Source organism: Chrysoperla carnea, chromosome 2 (assembly GCF_905475395.1).
Source record: "Chrysoperla carnea chromosome 2, inChrCarn1.1, whole genome shotgun sequence".
NCBI lineage: Eukaryota > Metazoa > Arthropoda > Insecta > Neuroptera > Chrysopidae > Chrysoperla > Chrysoperla carnea.
The window spans coordinates 5,079,622-5,094,452 of record NC_058338.1 but is presented as its reverse complement, the minus strand read 5'-3'; the positions used below and the strand labels follow the sequence as shown (position 1 = coordinate 5,094,452).

General features: G+C 30.9%; 1 protein-coding gene and 1 long non-coding RNA gene across 4 annotated transcripts; one reads left to right on the top strand and one right to left on the bottom strand.

The window, feature by feature from the left end:
* On the top strand, positions 1 to 644 carry LOC123294278 (transmembrane protein 209-like). The gene is made up of 2 exons (XM_044875404.1): positions 1 to 138; positions 408 to 644. The coding sequence occupies exons 1-2, from the start codon at positions 1 to 3 to the stop codon at positions 642 to 644; spliced, it is 375 nt and encodes a 124-aa protein (XP_044731339.1).
* An 8,422-nt stretch (positions 645 to 9,066) lies between these two features.
* Positions 9,067 to 13,529, bottom strand: LOC123293898. 3 transcript variants are annotated; one of them, XR_006535060.1, is made up of 4 exons: positions 13,405 to 13,529; positions 11,485 to 11,573; positions 11,245 to 11,320; positions 9,067 to 9,217 (listed from the first exon to the last, which is right to left on the bottom strand). It is a non-coding gene; the product is annotated as an uncharacterized LOC123293898 (long non-coding RNA). The 3 variants fall into 3 exon arrangements; XR_006535059.1 differs by lacking the exon at positions 9,067 to 9,217 and having other exon boundaries at positions 11,243 to 11,320; XR_006535061.1 differs by lacking the exon at positions 9,067 to 9,217 and having other exon boundaries at positions 11,243 to 11,320; positions 11,485 to 11,571; positions 13,401 to 13,438.
* Positions 13,530 to 14,831: the final 1,302 nt, after the last annotated feature.

Below are 14,831 nucleotides of genomic sequence, written 5' to 3'. Positions count from 1 at the left end.
ATGAATTCGAATCAAGAGTATTTAGTAAAATGGATTCAAGAACTAGCAAAAGGTGGTTCGATGAGTGAATATCGTTGGAATTCTGGTTCAACTTTCAATGGTAAACAATGGAAGGATCATTTACCAACCGATGCTGCTGTAAGTCCCTACACTTTATTTATTTTATTTATTATTCATCAAATTAAAATAAAAAAATTATTTAAAAAATACATTTTTCACATTATGTCGTCTGCTGGTAGCCATCCATATTGAATTTTCTTGATTGCCATGTCTTCAGTACAAATCGATTGACGTCAAAATCATCCAAATCGATACACATACATTTACTGGATTGATTTTATCAATTAAATGATGGTGGAGGAACAGCCTGTACTGTAATATAAAAATTTTAATTATTTTAATTTTAGATTGTAATGCATTTGATGGCTACTTACTTGGATACACAATTGGTTCCATTACCACATCAACCAGATGCAAGACCATTTAGTACAAGACATCTATGTAAAGGATCATCTGTTGGTGTAGTTGGAGGTGTAGAAAGAGGATCCAATCAATTAGCATCAGTTGTAATACGTCAACTATTAACAACGTTATCTAATCCAATTCCTTCTTGTAGTTTGTTGTGGATAATGGGTATGTTGTAAACCTGTGAACAGAAAAATTAAAAACAGTCACTTTGTGGCTCTAATAATAAAAAGAGTCCTTTGGAATGAACCCATCCACATTCGTCAGCTTCCGGTTGTGTTAATTAACGTCAGCTCGTCTCTATCTTTGAATTTTTCTATGTCCAAAAATGGTATTTTCCATCCAGCTTCTCTTTGACGAATTCCTTCGAATTCCTTCATGTAGTTTGCTGTGGGTAATGGGTATGTTGTAAACCTGTGAACAGAAAAATTAAAAACAGTCATTTTGTGGCTCTAATAATAAAAAGAGTCATTTGGAATGAACCCATCCACATTCGTCAGCTTCCGGGTAATGTTAATTAACGTCAGCTCGTCTCTATCTTTGAATATTTCTACGTCCAAAAATGGTATTTTCCATCCAGCTTCTCTTTGACGAATTCCTTCGAATTCCTTCATGTAGTTTGCTGTGGGTAATGGGTATGTTGTTAACCTGTGAACAGAAAAATTAAAAACAGTCATTTTGTGGCTCTAATAATAAAAAGAGTCCTTTGGAATGAACCCATCCACATTCGTCAGCTTCCGGTTGTGTTAATTAACGTCAGCTCGTCTCTATCTTTGAATTTTTCTACGTCCAAAAATGGTATTTTCCATCCAGCTTCTCTTTGACGAATTCCTTCGAATTCCTTCATGTAGTTTGCTGTGGGTAATGGGTATGTTGTTAACCTGTGAACAGAAAAATTAAAAACAGTCATTTTGTGGCTCTAATAATAAAAAGAGTCCTTTGGAATGAACCCATCCACATTCGTCAGCTTCCGGGTAATGTTAATTAACGCCAGCTCGTCTCTATCTTTGAATATTTCTACGTCCAAAAATGGTATTTTCCATCCAGCTGCTCTTTGGCGAATTCCTTCTTGTAGTTTGCTGTGGGTAATGGGTATGTTGTTAACCTGTGAACAGAAAAATTAAAAACAGTCATTTTGTGGCTCTAATAATAAAAAGAGTCTTTTGGAATGAACCCATCCACATTCGTCAGCTTCCGGTAAATGTTAATTAACGTCAGCTTGCCTCTATCTTTGAATATTTCTACGTCCAAAAATGGTATTTTCCATCCAGCTTCTCTTTGGAGAATTCCTTCATGTAGTTTGTTGTGGGTAATGGGTATGTTGTTAACCTGTGAACAGAAAAATTAAAAACAGTCATTTTGTGGCTCTAATAATAAAAAGAGTCCTTTGGAATGAACCCATCCACATTCGTCAGCTTCCGGGTAATGTTAATTAAAGTCAGCTCGTCTCTATCTTTGAATATTTCTACGTCCAAAAATGGTATTTTCCATCCAGCTGCTCTTTGACGAATTCCTTCATGTAGTTTGCTGTGGGTAATGGGTATGTTGTTAACCTGTGAACAGAAAAATTAAAAACAGTCATTTTGTGGCTCTAATAATAAAAAGAGTCCTTTGGAATGAACCCATCCACATTCGTCAGCTTCCGGGTAATGTTAATTAACGCCAGCTCGTCTCTATCTTTGAATATTTCTACGTCCAAAAATGGTATTTTCCATCCAGCTGCTCTTTGGCGAATTCCTTCTTGTAGTTTGCTGTGGGTAATGGGTATGTTGTTAACCTGTGAACAGAAAAATTAAAAACAGTCATTTTGTGGCTCTAATAATAAAAAGAGTCTTTTGGAATGAACCCATCCACATTCGTCAGCTTCCGGTAAATGTTAATTAACGTCAGCTTGCCTCTATCTTTGAATATTTCTACGTCCAAAAATGGTATTTTCCATCCAGCTTCTCTTTGGAGAATTCCTTCATGTAGTTTGTTGTGGGTAATGGGTATGTTGTTAACCTGTGAACAGAAAAATTAAAAACAGTCATTTTGTGGCTCTAATAATAAAAAGAGTCCTTTGGAATGAACCCATCCACATTCGTCAGCTTCCGGGTAATGTTAATTAAAGTCAGCTCGTCTCTATCTTTGAATATTTCTACGTCCAAAAATGGTATTTTCCATCCAGCTGCTCTTTGACGAATTCCTTCTTGTAGTTTGCTGTGGGTAATGGGTATGTTGTTAACCTGTGAACAGAAAAATTAAAAACAGTCATTTTGTGGCTCTAATAATAAAAAGAGTCCTTTGGAATGAACCCATCCACATTCGTCAGCTTCCGGTTGTGTTAATTAACGTCAGCTCGTCTCTATCTTTGAATTTTTCTACGTCCAAAAATGGTATTTTCCATCCAGCTGCTCTTTGACGAATTCCTTCGAATTCCTTCATGTAGTTTGCTGTGGGTAATGGGTATGTTGTTAACCTGTGAACAGAAAAATTAAAAACAGTCATTTTGTGGCTCTAATAATAAAAAGAGTCCTTTGGAATGAACCCATCCACATTCGTCAGCTTCCGGTTGTGTTAATTAACGTCAGCTCGTCTCTATCTTTGAATTTTTCTACGTCCAAAAATGGTATTTTCCATCCAGCTGCTCTTTGACGAATTCCTTCTTGTAGTTTGTTGTGGGTAATGGGTATGTTGTTAACCTGTGAACAGAAAAATTAAAAACAGTCATTTTGTGGCTCTAATAATAAAAAGAGTCCTTTGGAATGAACCCATCCACATTCGTCAGCTTCCGGGTAATGTTAATTAACGTCAGCTCGTCTCTATCTTTGAATATTTCTACGTCCAAAAATGGTATTTTCCATCCAGCTTCTCTTTGACGAATTCCTTCGAATTCCTTCATGTAGTTTGCTGTGGGTAATGGGTATGTTGTTAACCTGTGAACAGAAAAATTAAAAACAGTTATTTTGTGGCTCTAATAATAAAAAGAGTCCTTTGGAATGAACCCATCCACATTCGTCAGCTTCCGGGTAATGTTAATTAACGTCAGCTCGTCTCTATCTTTGAATATTTCTACGTCCAAAAATGGTATTTTCCATCCAGCTGCTCTTTGACGAATTCCTTCTTGTAGTTTGCTGTGGGTAATGGGTATGTTGTTAACCTGTGAACAGAAAAATTAAAAACAGTCATTTTGTGGCTCTAATAATAAAAAGAGTCCTTTGGAATGAACCCATCCACATTCGTCAGCTTCCGGTTGTGTTAATTAACGTCAGCTCGTCTCTATCTTTGAATTTTTCTACGTCCAAAAATGGTATTTTCCATCCAGCTGCTCTTTGACGAATTCCTTCTTGTAGTTTGTTGTGGGTAATGGGTATGTTGTTAACCTGTGAACAGAAAAATTAAAAACAGTCATTTTGTGGCTCTAATAATAAAAAGAGTCCTTTGGAATGAACCCATCCACATTCGTCAGCTTCCGGGTATCGTTAATTAACGTCAGCTCGTCTCTATCTTTGAATTTTTCTACGTCCAAAAATGGTATTTTCCATCCAGCTGCTCTTTGACGAATTCCTTCTTGTAGTTTGTTGTGGGTAATGTTTATGTTGTTAACCTGTGAACAGAAAAATTAAAAACAGTCATTTTGTGGCTCTAATAATAAAAAGAGTCCTTTGGAATGAACCCATCCACATTCGTCAGCTTCCGGTTGTGTTAATTAACGTCAGCTCGTCTCTATCTTTGAATTTTTCTACGTCCAAAAATGGTATTTTCCATCCAGCTGCTCTTTGACGAATTCCTTCTTGTAGTTTGTTGTGGGTAATGGGTATGTTGTTAACCTGTGAACAGAAAAATTAAAAACAGTCATTTTGTGGCTCTAATAATAAAAAGAGTCCTTTGGAATGAACCCATCCACATTCGTCAGCTTCCGGGTAATGTTAATTAACGTCAGCTCGTCTCTATCTTTGAATTTTTCTACGTCCAAAAATGGTATTTTCCATCCAGCTGCTCTTTGACGAATTCCTTCTTGTAGTTTGCTGTGGGTAATGGGTATGTTGTTAACCTGTGAACAGAAAAATTAAAAACAGTCATTTTGTGGCTCTAATAATAAAAAGAGTCCTTTGGAATGAACCCATCCACATTCGTCAGCTTCCGGTTGTGTTAATTAACGTCAGCTCGTCTCTATCTTTGAATTTTTCTACGTCCAAAAATGGTATTTTCCATCCAGCTGCTCTTTGACGAATTCCTTCTTGTAGTTTGTTGTGGGTAATGGGTATGTTGTTAACCTGTGAACAGAAAAATTAAAAACAGTCATTTTGTGGCTCTAATAATAAAAAGAGTCCTTTGGAATGAACCCATCCACATTCGTCAGCTTCCGGGTAATGTTAATTAACGTCAGCTCGTCTCTATCTTTGAATATTTCTACGTCCAAAAATGGTATTTTCCATCCAGCTTCTCTTTGACGAATTCCTTCGAATTCCTTCATGTAGTTTGCTGTGGGTAATGGGTATGTTGTTAACCTGTGAACAGAAAAATTAAAAACAGTTATTTTGTGGCTCTAATAATAAAAAGAGTCCTTTGGAATGAACCCATCCACATTCGTCAGCTTCCGGGTAATGTTAATTAACGTCAGCTCGTCTCTATCTTTGAATATTTCTACGTCCAAAAATGGTATTTTCCATCCAGCTGCTCTTTGACGAATTCCTTCTTGTAGTTTGCTGTGGGTAATGGGTATGTTGTTAACCTGTGAACAGAAAAATTAAAAACAGTCATTTTGTGGCTCTAATAATAAAAAGAGTCCTTTGGAATGAACCCATCCACATTCGTCAGCTTCCGGTTGTGTTAATTAACGTCAGCTCGTCTCTATCTTTGAATTTTTCTACGTCCAAAAATGGTATTTTCCATCCAGCTGCTCTTTGACGAATTCCTTCTTGTAGTTTGTTGTGGGTAATGTTTATGTTGTTAACCTGTGAACAGAAAAATTAAAAACAGTCATTTTGTGGCTCTAATAATAAAAAGAGTCCTTTGGAATGAACCCATCCACATTCGTCAGCTTCCGGGTAATGTTAATTAACGTCAGCTCGTCTCTATCTTTGAATTTTTCTACGTCCAAAAATGGTATTTTCCATCCAGCTTCTCTTTGACGAATTCCTTCGAATTCCTTCATGTAGTTTGTTGTGGGTAATGGGTATGTTGTTAACCTGTGAACAGAAAAATTAAAAACAGTCATTTTGTGGCTCTAATAATAAAAAGAGTCCTTTGGAATGAACCCATCCACATTCGTCAGCTTCCGGTTGTGTTAATTAACGTCAGCTCGTCTCTATCTTGGAATTTTTCTACGTCCAAAAATGGTATTTTCCATCCAGCTGCTCTTTGACGAATTCCTTCTTGTAGTTTGCTGTGGGTAATGGGTATGTTGTTAACCTGTGAACAGAAAAATTAAAAACAGTCATTTTGTGACTTTAATAATAAAAAGAGTCCTTTGGAATGAACCCATCCACATTCGTCAGCTTCCGGGTAATGTTAATTAACGTCAGCTCGTCTCTATCTTTGAATATTTCTACGTCCAAAAATGGTATTTTCCATCCAGCTGCTCTTTGACGAATTCCTTCTTGTAGTTTGCTGTGGGTAATGGGTATGTTGTTAACCTGTGAACAGAAAAATTAAAAACAGTCATTTTGTGGCTCTAATAATAAAAAGAGTCCTTTGGAATGAACCCATCCACATTCGTCAGCTTCCGGGTAATGTTAATTAACGCCAGCTCGTCTCTATCTTTGAATATTTCTACGTCCAAAAATGGTATTTTCCATCCAGCTGCTCTTTGACGAATTCCTTCTTGTAGTTTGCTGTGGGTAATGGGTATGTTGTTAACCTGTGAACAGAAAAATTAAAAACAGTCATTTTGTGGCTCTAATAATAAAAAGAGTCCTTTGGAATGAACCCATCCACATTCGTCAGCTTCCGGTAAATGTTTATTAACGTCAGCTTGTCTCTATTTTTGGATATTTTTAAATCCAAAAATGGTAATTTTCCATCCAGCTTCTCTTCGACGGTAAATTTGATGTTGGGTTCCGCTTTGTTCAGAAATTCCAAAAAATCTTGTACACTCGTTTTCTTCGTATTTATAATTGTAATTATGTCATCTACGTAACGATACCAATGTTGTGGGAAATACTCCGTTGCTTGTTTTAAATTCTTTTCCAATCTTGACATGAAGATGTTTGCTAAAAAAGGGCTCAATGGATTGCCCATACTGGTTTCATGTACCTGTTAATAAAATTTTTTATTAAATTGAAAATAAATTTGTTCCATGCATAATCTCTTTAACCGGAGATATTCTTCTTTATCCACTTCAGGCACATTGTTCTCCGTCCGCCATTCCTCCAAGTGGTCCAACGCTATATTAATTGGCGCACTAGGAAAAAGGGCCGTTACGTCAAAAGATACAAACTTATTCCCATCTAATAAATTTACACCCTAAAGTTTTTCTATGAGTTCCATAGAATTCGTGACACTATTACCTGTTGGCTTGTTGAATTTATTAAATTCTGACACAAGCCATTTTGCGATCTTGTATGTTGGTGAGTTGATTCCGGATATAATATGCCGCATACCATCTCCTTCCTTGTGAATTTTCGGCAATCAGTAGCTGACATTGTTTGATCACCTCTTTTGGACTGAATCCTTCTCGACACGTTGATATGGTCCTTCCCTTAATAGCTTTTATTTACAAGAGAGTTAAATAAAAAATAATGGGTCATAGAAAAGACACTACTTACATCATATCGAAAACTCGTTATTTACTTTCAAGTTTTCTAAGTTACAATCTTTCATTTCTTAAAGTTACAATCCAGTCCAGTCCATCAACAAAACTAGGTACTAGGTATTCAATGTTAGTTGGCGTGCCATTCATACAAATTACTTATCTCTCAATCCATTATTTTGATTCTTTAGGAATACCAATCATAACAAATCGGAATAAATCTAAGGGGGAAACAAACTAATAAAAAAACTAAAGTTTTCCTATCAATTACTGTCTAAACTATTCGCTTTACAAAAAAAAAGGTTTCAAATAAAAAGTTTTTTCGTTTTTATAAAGAACTCTCTAATTTAAAGTTTTCTTTGCCAGTTATAAATCAGATTGAGTTTTTAATTGGACCTGAAAAGTTAACAATTTTAAACAAATATTTGTTTGTTTGAAGCATTTTCCTTAATTAAATTTATTTATTTATACTGATCTCTTCTAAAGCGTTAAATAAAACACTAGGACTGTAGATAGCTTTGGCTTTGTATAAACATTTTAAAGGAATGACTTGAACACATTCCTTATTCTTTTTATAATTATTAATGATTGCAGATCAACCAAATCATTAACAACTTTATTTAGTCAAATTAGATGATCCAGTTGTTTATTCAACACAACATCAACATCAACATCAGTTTGTATCAGCACATAAAATTAATTAACTAAAAACAAAAAACAAAAACAGTATTAAAATCTGTTGATTCTTACCTGCCCTGCCTTACAAAATACTATTTTTAATTAATAATATTTTGTGTTTTATGCAGAACCTCTACCTCTACCTCCATTCATAAATATATTTTTATTTTTAAGTTTAAAATACAAATTTGAATGATTTAATTTTAATTGGTTCACCACCCTTAATTAACAATAATTATTGAATCATTCAAATTTATCTGCAACATTTAATATGATATCAACCATTTTAAGCTAATCTAACATTAGATCCCATACCTACACCCACACCCACACCCATCTAATTTAATTAAACAAACAATGCAATCAATGTGTTTAAGTTGAACTCTTAGAAGGCCCTTACTAAAATAAAATTATTTAAAAAAATCAAAAAAAACCGATTAAGTTAAATATCAATTGAAAAGAAACAAAAACAAGTACAGTAGTTTACATAGCGACTTTAACGGTCGCCACCCATTCAAATTTACAATGGCTTGAATTTTCGCAATAATGGGTCTCGACCGTTAAAGTCGCTGTGTAAACTGTTGTATTTGTTTTTTTCCTTTCAGTTTATATTTAACTCAGTCGGGTTTTTTGATTTTTTATTTTATTTTACCATTTTTAGTTAGGATTTTCAAATACCTATTCAATGATACCCCACCCCACTTGACATAATTAAGTTTTTTGAATTTTCATTCTTGTCATATTTACAGTAGCATTCGATTGACTTAAGAATCCTTAAAATTGATCAACGTGTGTGCCATACAGGAACACACTTACATAGACTGATAAACACATTATTACTTCTTTGCGTTGCTTAATCGGGTAAAAATAATAAGTTTAAACGTCACGTCGATCTAATGTTAGCTAGCTCTAGTTAATGTAAATCAATATAGCTTTGGACCATATCTATTTTTAAGCTGATCAAACAGGATTGGATTGGATTGATTGATTATAAATCAATTTAATTGAATAAAGGTAACACCAAATAAAGATCACTTTTATTAATATTTTCACAAATTTAGGATAAATTATAGGTTTGTGGTCCAAAGTTATTAAATAGTTTATTTGTACAAAAAAAAATTTTATTTTATTTGAATAAAAATAACAATTTACATAATTAGGTACGGAACCATTAAATTAATATTCTAACAAATGTTTTTAAATTGAACTAAAATTTAATAATAGATCTATCGTTATCGTTATCGTAGAACAGATGCTGTAAAAATTTGTTTTAAAATCTGTGGCAACTCACTGCAATCTGTACAAATAAAACCACGTCCTGCACCCAAAGTTCGCACCAATCTGAAAACAAATTAAAACATTCATTTTAAAATTATTTTATAATCCACTTAATAATTATTTAAGAACTTTTAAAACGTGTTGGAACGGAACGGAATCAACAAATTATTTTACAAAATCATTAAAAATACTCGAAAGCTTGTTTTCAAATTCATTATAAAATAAAATACACTTTTATGCATTTTGAATCCCTTGTACGTGCTGTACTCATCCACGTACAAGGGATACCGAACAGAGAAGCGTTCAAGATCGAGTAAGGAAAGTTACATTACAAATATTGATGATACCACCAAAATTTTGGTATAGGTATTCATAAAATCACTTACTAAATCTATTTACGGTTTTCCGTCTGTCTGTAAACATGATAACTCAAAAACGAAAAAAGATATCAAGCAAAAATTTTTACAGCTTGCTCATGACGTAAAGAGAAAGGTCGAGTTCGAAAAAGAGCAACAAAGGTTAAAGTCTTGGATCCGAAGAACTCATCTTGTAAACCATTAGAGATGGAACAAAAGTTTAATGTAAAAAATGTTCTTTATAAAAAAAATAAATATTTTACATTTAAACTTTTGTTCTATCTCTAACAGTTTACAAGATGGGTCCCAAGGATCCAAGACACAATTGACCTATGTTACTCATTTACGAACTTGACCTCACTTTTTACGTCTTCAGCACGCTATAAAAATTTCAGCTTGATATCTCATTTCGTTTTTGAGTAATCGTGATGACAGACGGACAGACGACAGACGGAAGGAAATAGACTAATTAGGTGATTCTATGAACACCTGTACCAAAATTTTTTTCATAGCATCAATATTTTTAAGCGTTACAAACTTGGGACTAAACTTATAGAGTGTCCTTTTTATAACATACAGATGGTATAAAAAGGAGGACACCCTATATATTGTTATTAAAGCTGTGCTATTGTTACTGTTTTTGGTAACAACCATTATAATATTCGCATAAACAGAGAGAGAGAGAAAGAGCTTTTCTACGCTTTAGCACTAAGCACTAACCAAGCTTGAATGGTTGCGTGCATTAAATGTAATTTTCGTCTTATTTTTTTACTAAATTTTTATTTATAAACTCAATTTCATTTTATTAATTCGTGTTTTTATTTTTTGAGTGGTGGGGGGTTACAACAGTTTTCTTTACATTTGTAAAGGAAATTATTTAGTTGACCGATGATCGATGTACGATGTACGATACAATGCACAACATAATATATAAAACGAATAAAAACCCTCCAGAAATTTTTGGGTACAGAATCCTAAACTTACACTTGAAACATATCTAAGAACACTCTCTATCAAATTACCTATTTCCTTAAAGCCTTCTACAAACTAAACCTATATTAAGAATTATGGCCTATTTTTTAGTTGTTCCAGGTACGGAATCCTAAATTCACACAAAAAAAAAACATGGCTAAGAATACTCTCTGTTAAATGACCTTTCAAACAAAAAGATGACACCGACAGAGAGACAGACACACACCTAGCAATCAAACTTATATCACCTATTTTTTAATTTCGGGGGTTAATAAATAGTAAACAATAAAACAGAATACTTGTTGAATGAACGTACATCTAAAATCCTGTAGGATTAGAAATTAGCACTCATTAAAACAAACTAACTTGACCCGTGCGGAATCCCACTACCGTAGTTATCGGAACCCGTTACTAAAAATAACAATAAATATCTAATAAACTTATTATTTAAATTTGTTCAAATTTAAGATATTTTTTCGTTCAAATTATTGATCTAACGTGTTTCTTCTTAAGCGGTACATTTTTAGACCATGAATATAATTTTCATCAAATCTAAACATAATTAGCTTGAAAATGAAGGGTGAATCATGGAATTTAATAAAGGGGTAAGAAAAATAAGGGCAGGACAGAAAAAAACTTGCTAGAGTAATAATAAATATAAGATATGACAACGGATAAGTTTAGTGTAATAAATAGGATAATAATTGTGATCAATATTTTAAAAAAGATAATTAAAAGTAAAAAAGAGAAAGAGGCACCTACCTGGTAACTAAGATGGGATACATCTCGTGCCTGAAATCTTGATCTTAACGGTGGATCCAATAAATTACCAGTGTATCTGAAATCAATCAAAATCAAAAACTGACTTCTCTGAAATAACCAATCAAATTAACATAATTTTATTTATAATCTTTTTTTATTAAAAATTATCATTATTATTATAAAAAGGAAGAAATATTAGCCATTAAAATCTTTTAGTTTTAAAAAGTTATATTTACATACCTTGGAACAGGCAATCCAAGTGCAATAACACGAAAATATTCATCGACACGCACCAATTTCCATTTTTCAAGTTCATCTGGGCCATGTCTCTATAAATACGAAAAATTTATAATTTAAATAAAATTCAATTAGTTCAAGTTAAAAATAATAAAAAGTTTAAATTTTGTAAATTTTAATTAATTTAAGATTTAAGGGATCAAATTTTGTGTTAGTGTTTTGTTTGTATTTAATTAATATGTAAATAATTTAAAAAAAAAAGAGTAATAAAAATAACTAACAATTTTTATTTATTTAATTATTAATTAATAACAAAACAAACGCATAATAAATGAATAAAATAAATACAAGGCAGCCATTTTGTTTGTTATTGTTTATATCAGTTTGTTTGTACATAGCTTGGTAGAGGGTTTGAAGCTATCTACGTATCACGGTGATGTACGAACATTAACGATTATCAATTATATTTAAATTATTTTATATCTTCAAAATTTTAGTAATTATGTTTATATTTAATTAAATGATAATAAAAATAACTTACAAATTTTATTTTTTCACTTATTAATTAATAACAACTAATTATTATTTTAATTTCATAACAAATGCACAATAAATAAATAAACTAAATAAAATGCAGCCATTTTGGTCGGTGTTGTTTACACTTTTGTATCATGGAGATGTACGATCATAAACGATTACTTTAAGATTATTTTAGATTTCCAAATTTTAGGAAATATATTTAAATTTAATAAATATGATTATAAAAATAACTTACGTGTTTAATTTCTTAAATTTTTAACTAATAACAACTAATTATTATCGTAATAACAAAACAAATGCACAATAAATAAATAAACTAAATAAAAGGCAGCCATTTTGGTCGGTGTTGTTTACACTTTTGTGGCGTTGTTTGTATTTCAATTTCTACGAACTATCACGGAGATGTACGATCATAAACAATGGGTTATCGGTCAAGCAGGGAGTTTCCAATTTCAGACTGTAGGTGGCACGCAAGTGAGAGTGGTACTTCTAGCGGTAACATTTAAAAGGCTGCAACTTCAGGTCGAATTTAATTAATAATAATCTTTATATTTAATATAAAAAATAAAATTATTAATTTATATCTTTATAAATTTTTTTAAAATAAAAAATTTTTCTAGAATATAAATTATATATTTTATTTTAAATATATATATATATAAAAAAATTAAAGATATTATGGTATTAATAAATATATACATAACATTTTTGATATTTTTGTTAGTGCTAGATTTAATAATTTATAAAAAAAAAATACATTTCTATAAAATATACCAAATATTAATTATTAAATCTAGCAAGCACTAACAAAAATATCAAAAATGTTATGTATATATTTATTAATACCATAATATCTTTAATTTTTTTTATATGTATATATATTTAAAATAAAATATATAATTTATATTCTAGAAAAATTTTTTATTTTAAAAAAATTTATAAAGATATAAATTAATAATTTTATTTTTTATATTAAATATAAAGATTATTAATAATTAAATTCGACCTGAAGTTGCAGCCTTTTAAATGTTACCGCTAGAAGTACCACTCTCACTTGCGTGCCACCTACAGTCTGAAATTGGAAACTCCCTGCTTGACCGATTCCCCATTATTTTTAAAGTATTTTATATTCTCAAAATTTAGGAATTATGTTTAAATTTAATAAATATGATTATAAAAATAACTTACAAGTTTAATTTCTTAAATTTTTAACTAATAACAACTAATTATTATCGTAATAACAAAACAAATGCACAATAAATAAATAAACTAAATAAAAGGCAGCCATTTTGGTCGATATTGTTTCGACTTTATGTATTTTAGATTTCCAAATTTTAGGAAATATATTTAAATTTAATAAATATGATTATAAAAGTAACTTACGTGTTTAATTTCTTAAATTTTTAACTAATAACAACTAATTATTATTGTAATAACAAAACAAATGCACAATAAATGAATAAACTAAATAAAAGGCAGCCATCTTGATTGATGTTGTTTACACTTTATGGCAGTGGCGTTGTTTGTATTTCAATTTCTTGGAACTATCACGGTAATGAACGAACATTAACGATTATATTTAAATTATTTTACATTTTCAAAATTTTATGAATTATGTTTATATTTATTTAATATAATATTTAAAATAACTTACAAGTTCTTTTTCTTTTATTAATTCAAATAATGCATTAATAACAACTAATTATAATTATAATCATAAATACAATTAAACTAAACATAGACAGAGCCATCTGGATTTATATTTTTTATCATGTTTATACATACCTACATTACCTACATTTAAGAACTATTACGATTATTTACAAACACTACACATGCGATTAACGAAGCAACGATCATATTTAAATTATTTCTATTTTATAAAAACAAATTTTTCAACAAAAAACTCAAGAATTTTGGGATTCTCAAAAAATTTTGTTATAAATAGAAATTGAAAAGATGTAAAACAGGATTTTGTTATTAACACATAAAAACTATTAACAAAATCGAAAATTAAAATATTAAAAAGATACTTTTCATAAATTAATATAAAATAAAGTATTAATTGAAAAAACGCTAAATTTTTGATGCAACTACCCCCCTTTCATGAATACCTTTCATGAATAAAATTCACTAATTTTTCTAGGATCTGATATATCCAAGTTTTTTAAACCAATCGCCATCCTTTTAGAAGGTAAAATTTAACAATTTAAATTTTTGTATGGTTTATTATCGACTAAATTTAGTCTTAAAAAAATAAATTTAAAACATGTTTTTTTTTATAGAAACAATACAATGGTTTTTATTATAAATTCAAAACTATGGGGCTATTTTATTGAAATTTGGAATTAAAACTTCATAAATATTCTGGTCACTCTCAAACATTGAATGCATTGCACTATGTACAGTACTCAACTCAACTCATGTGCTATGAGCGCTGTGTTGTGTGCTATGACAGTTGTAAGTAGACAAAGATAAATATATTATACAATTTAATAAACAAAAATAGTAGATGTAGTTGAAGGAAGTAAATCTGTTTTAGCTATAGCCAGAATAGTCTGAGAAATGGGGCTTGCTATTATTATTATTATTATATATTAATTATATGTCTATCTTATCCATTTTTTTAATCTCTTAACAGAGTTAGTTTCTCAAAAATCATTAAAACAAATGAAAACAAAAAATTGCCTGATTTAATCTTCATGTCAGTAAAGAAAGATAGGCACTCTTAGATAGCCATTCATCTATACATCAAACACACACATAACTAATATTCCCATGTATTGGATTGGGCCTAATTTTCACCCTCC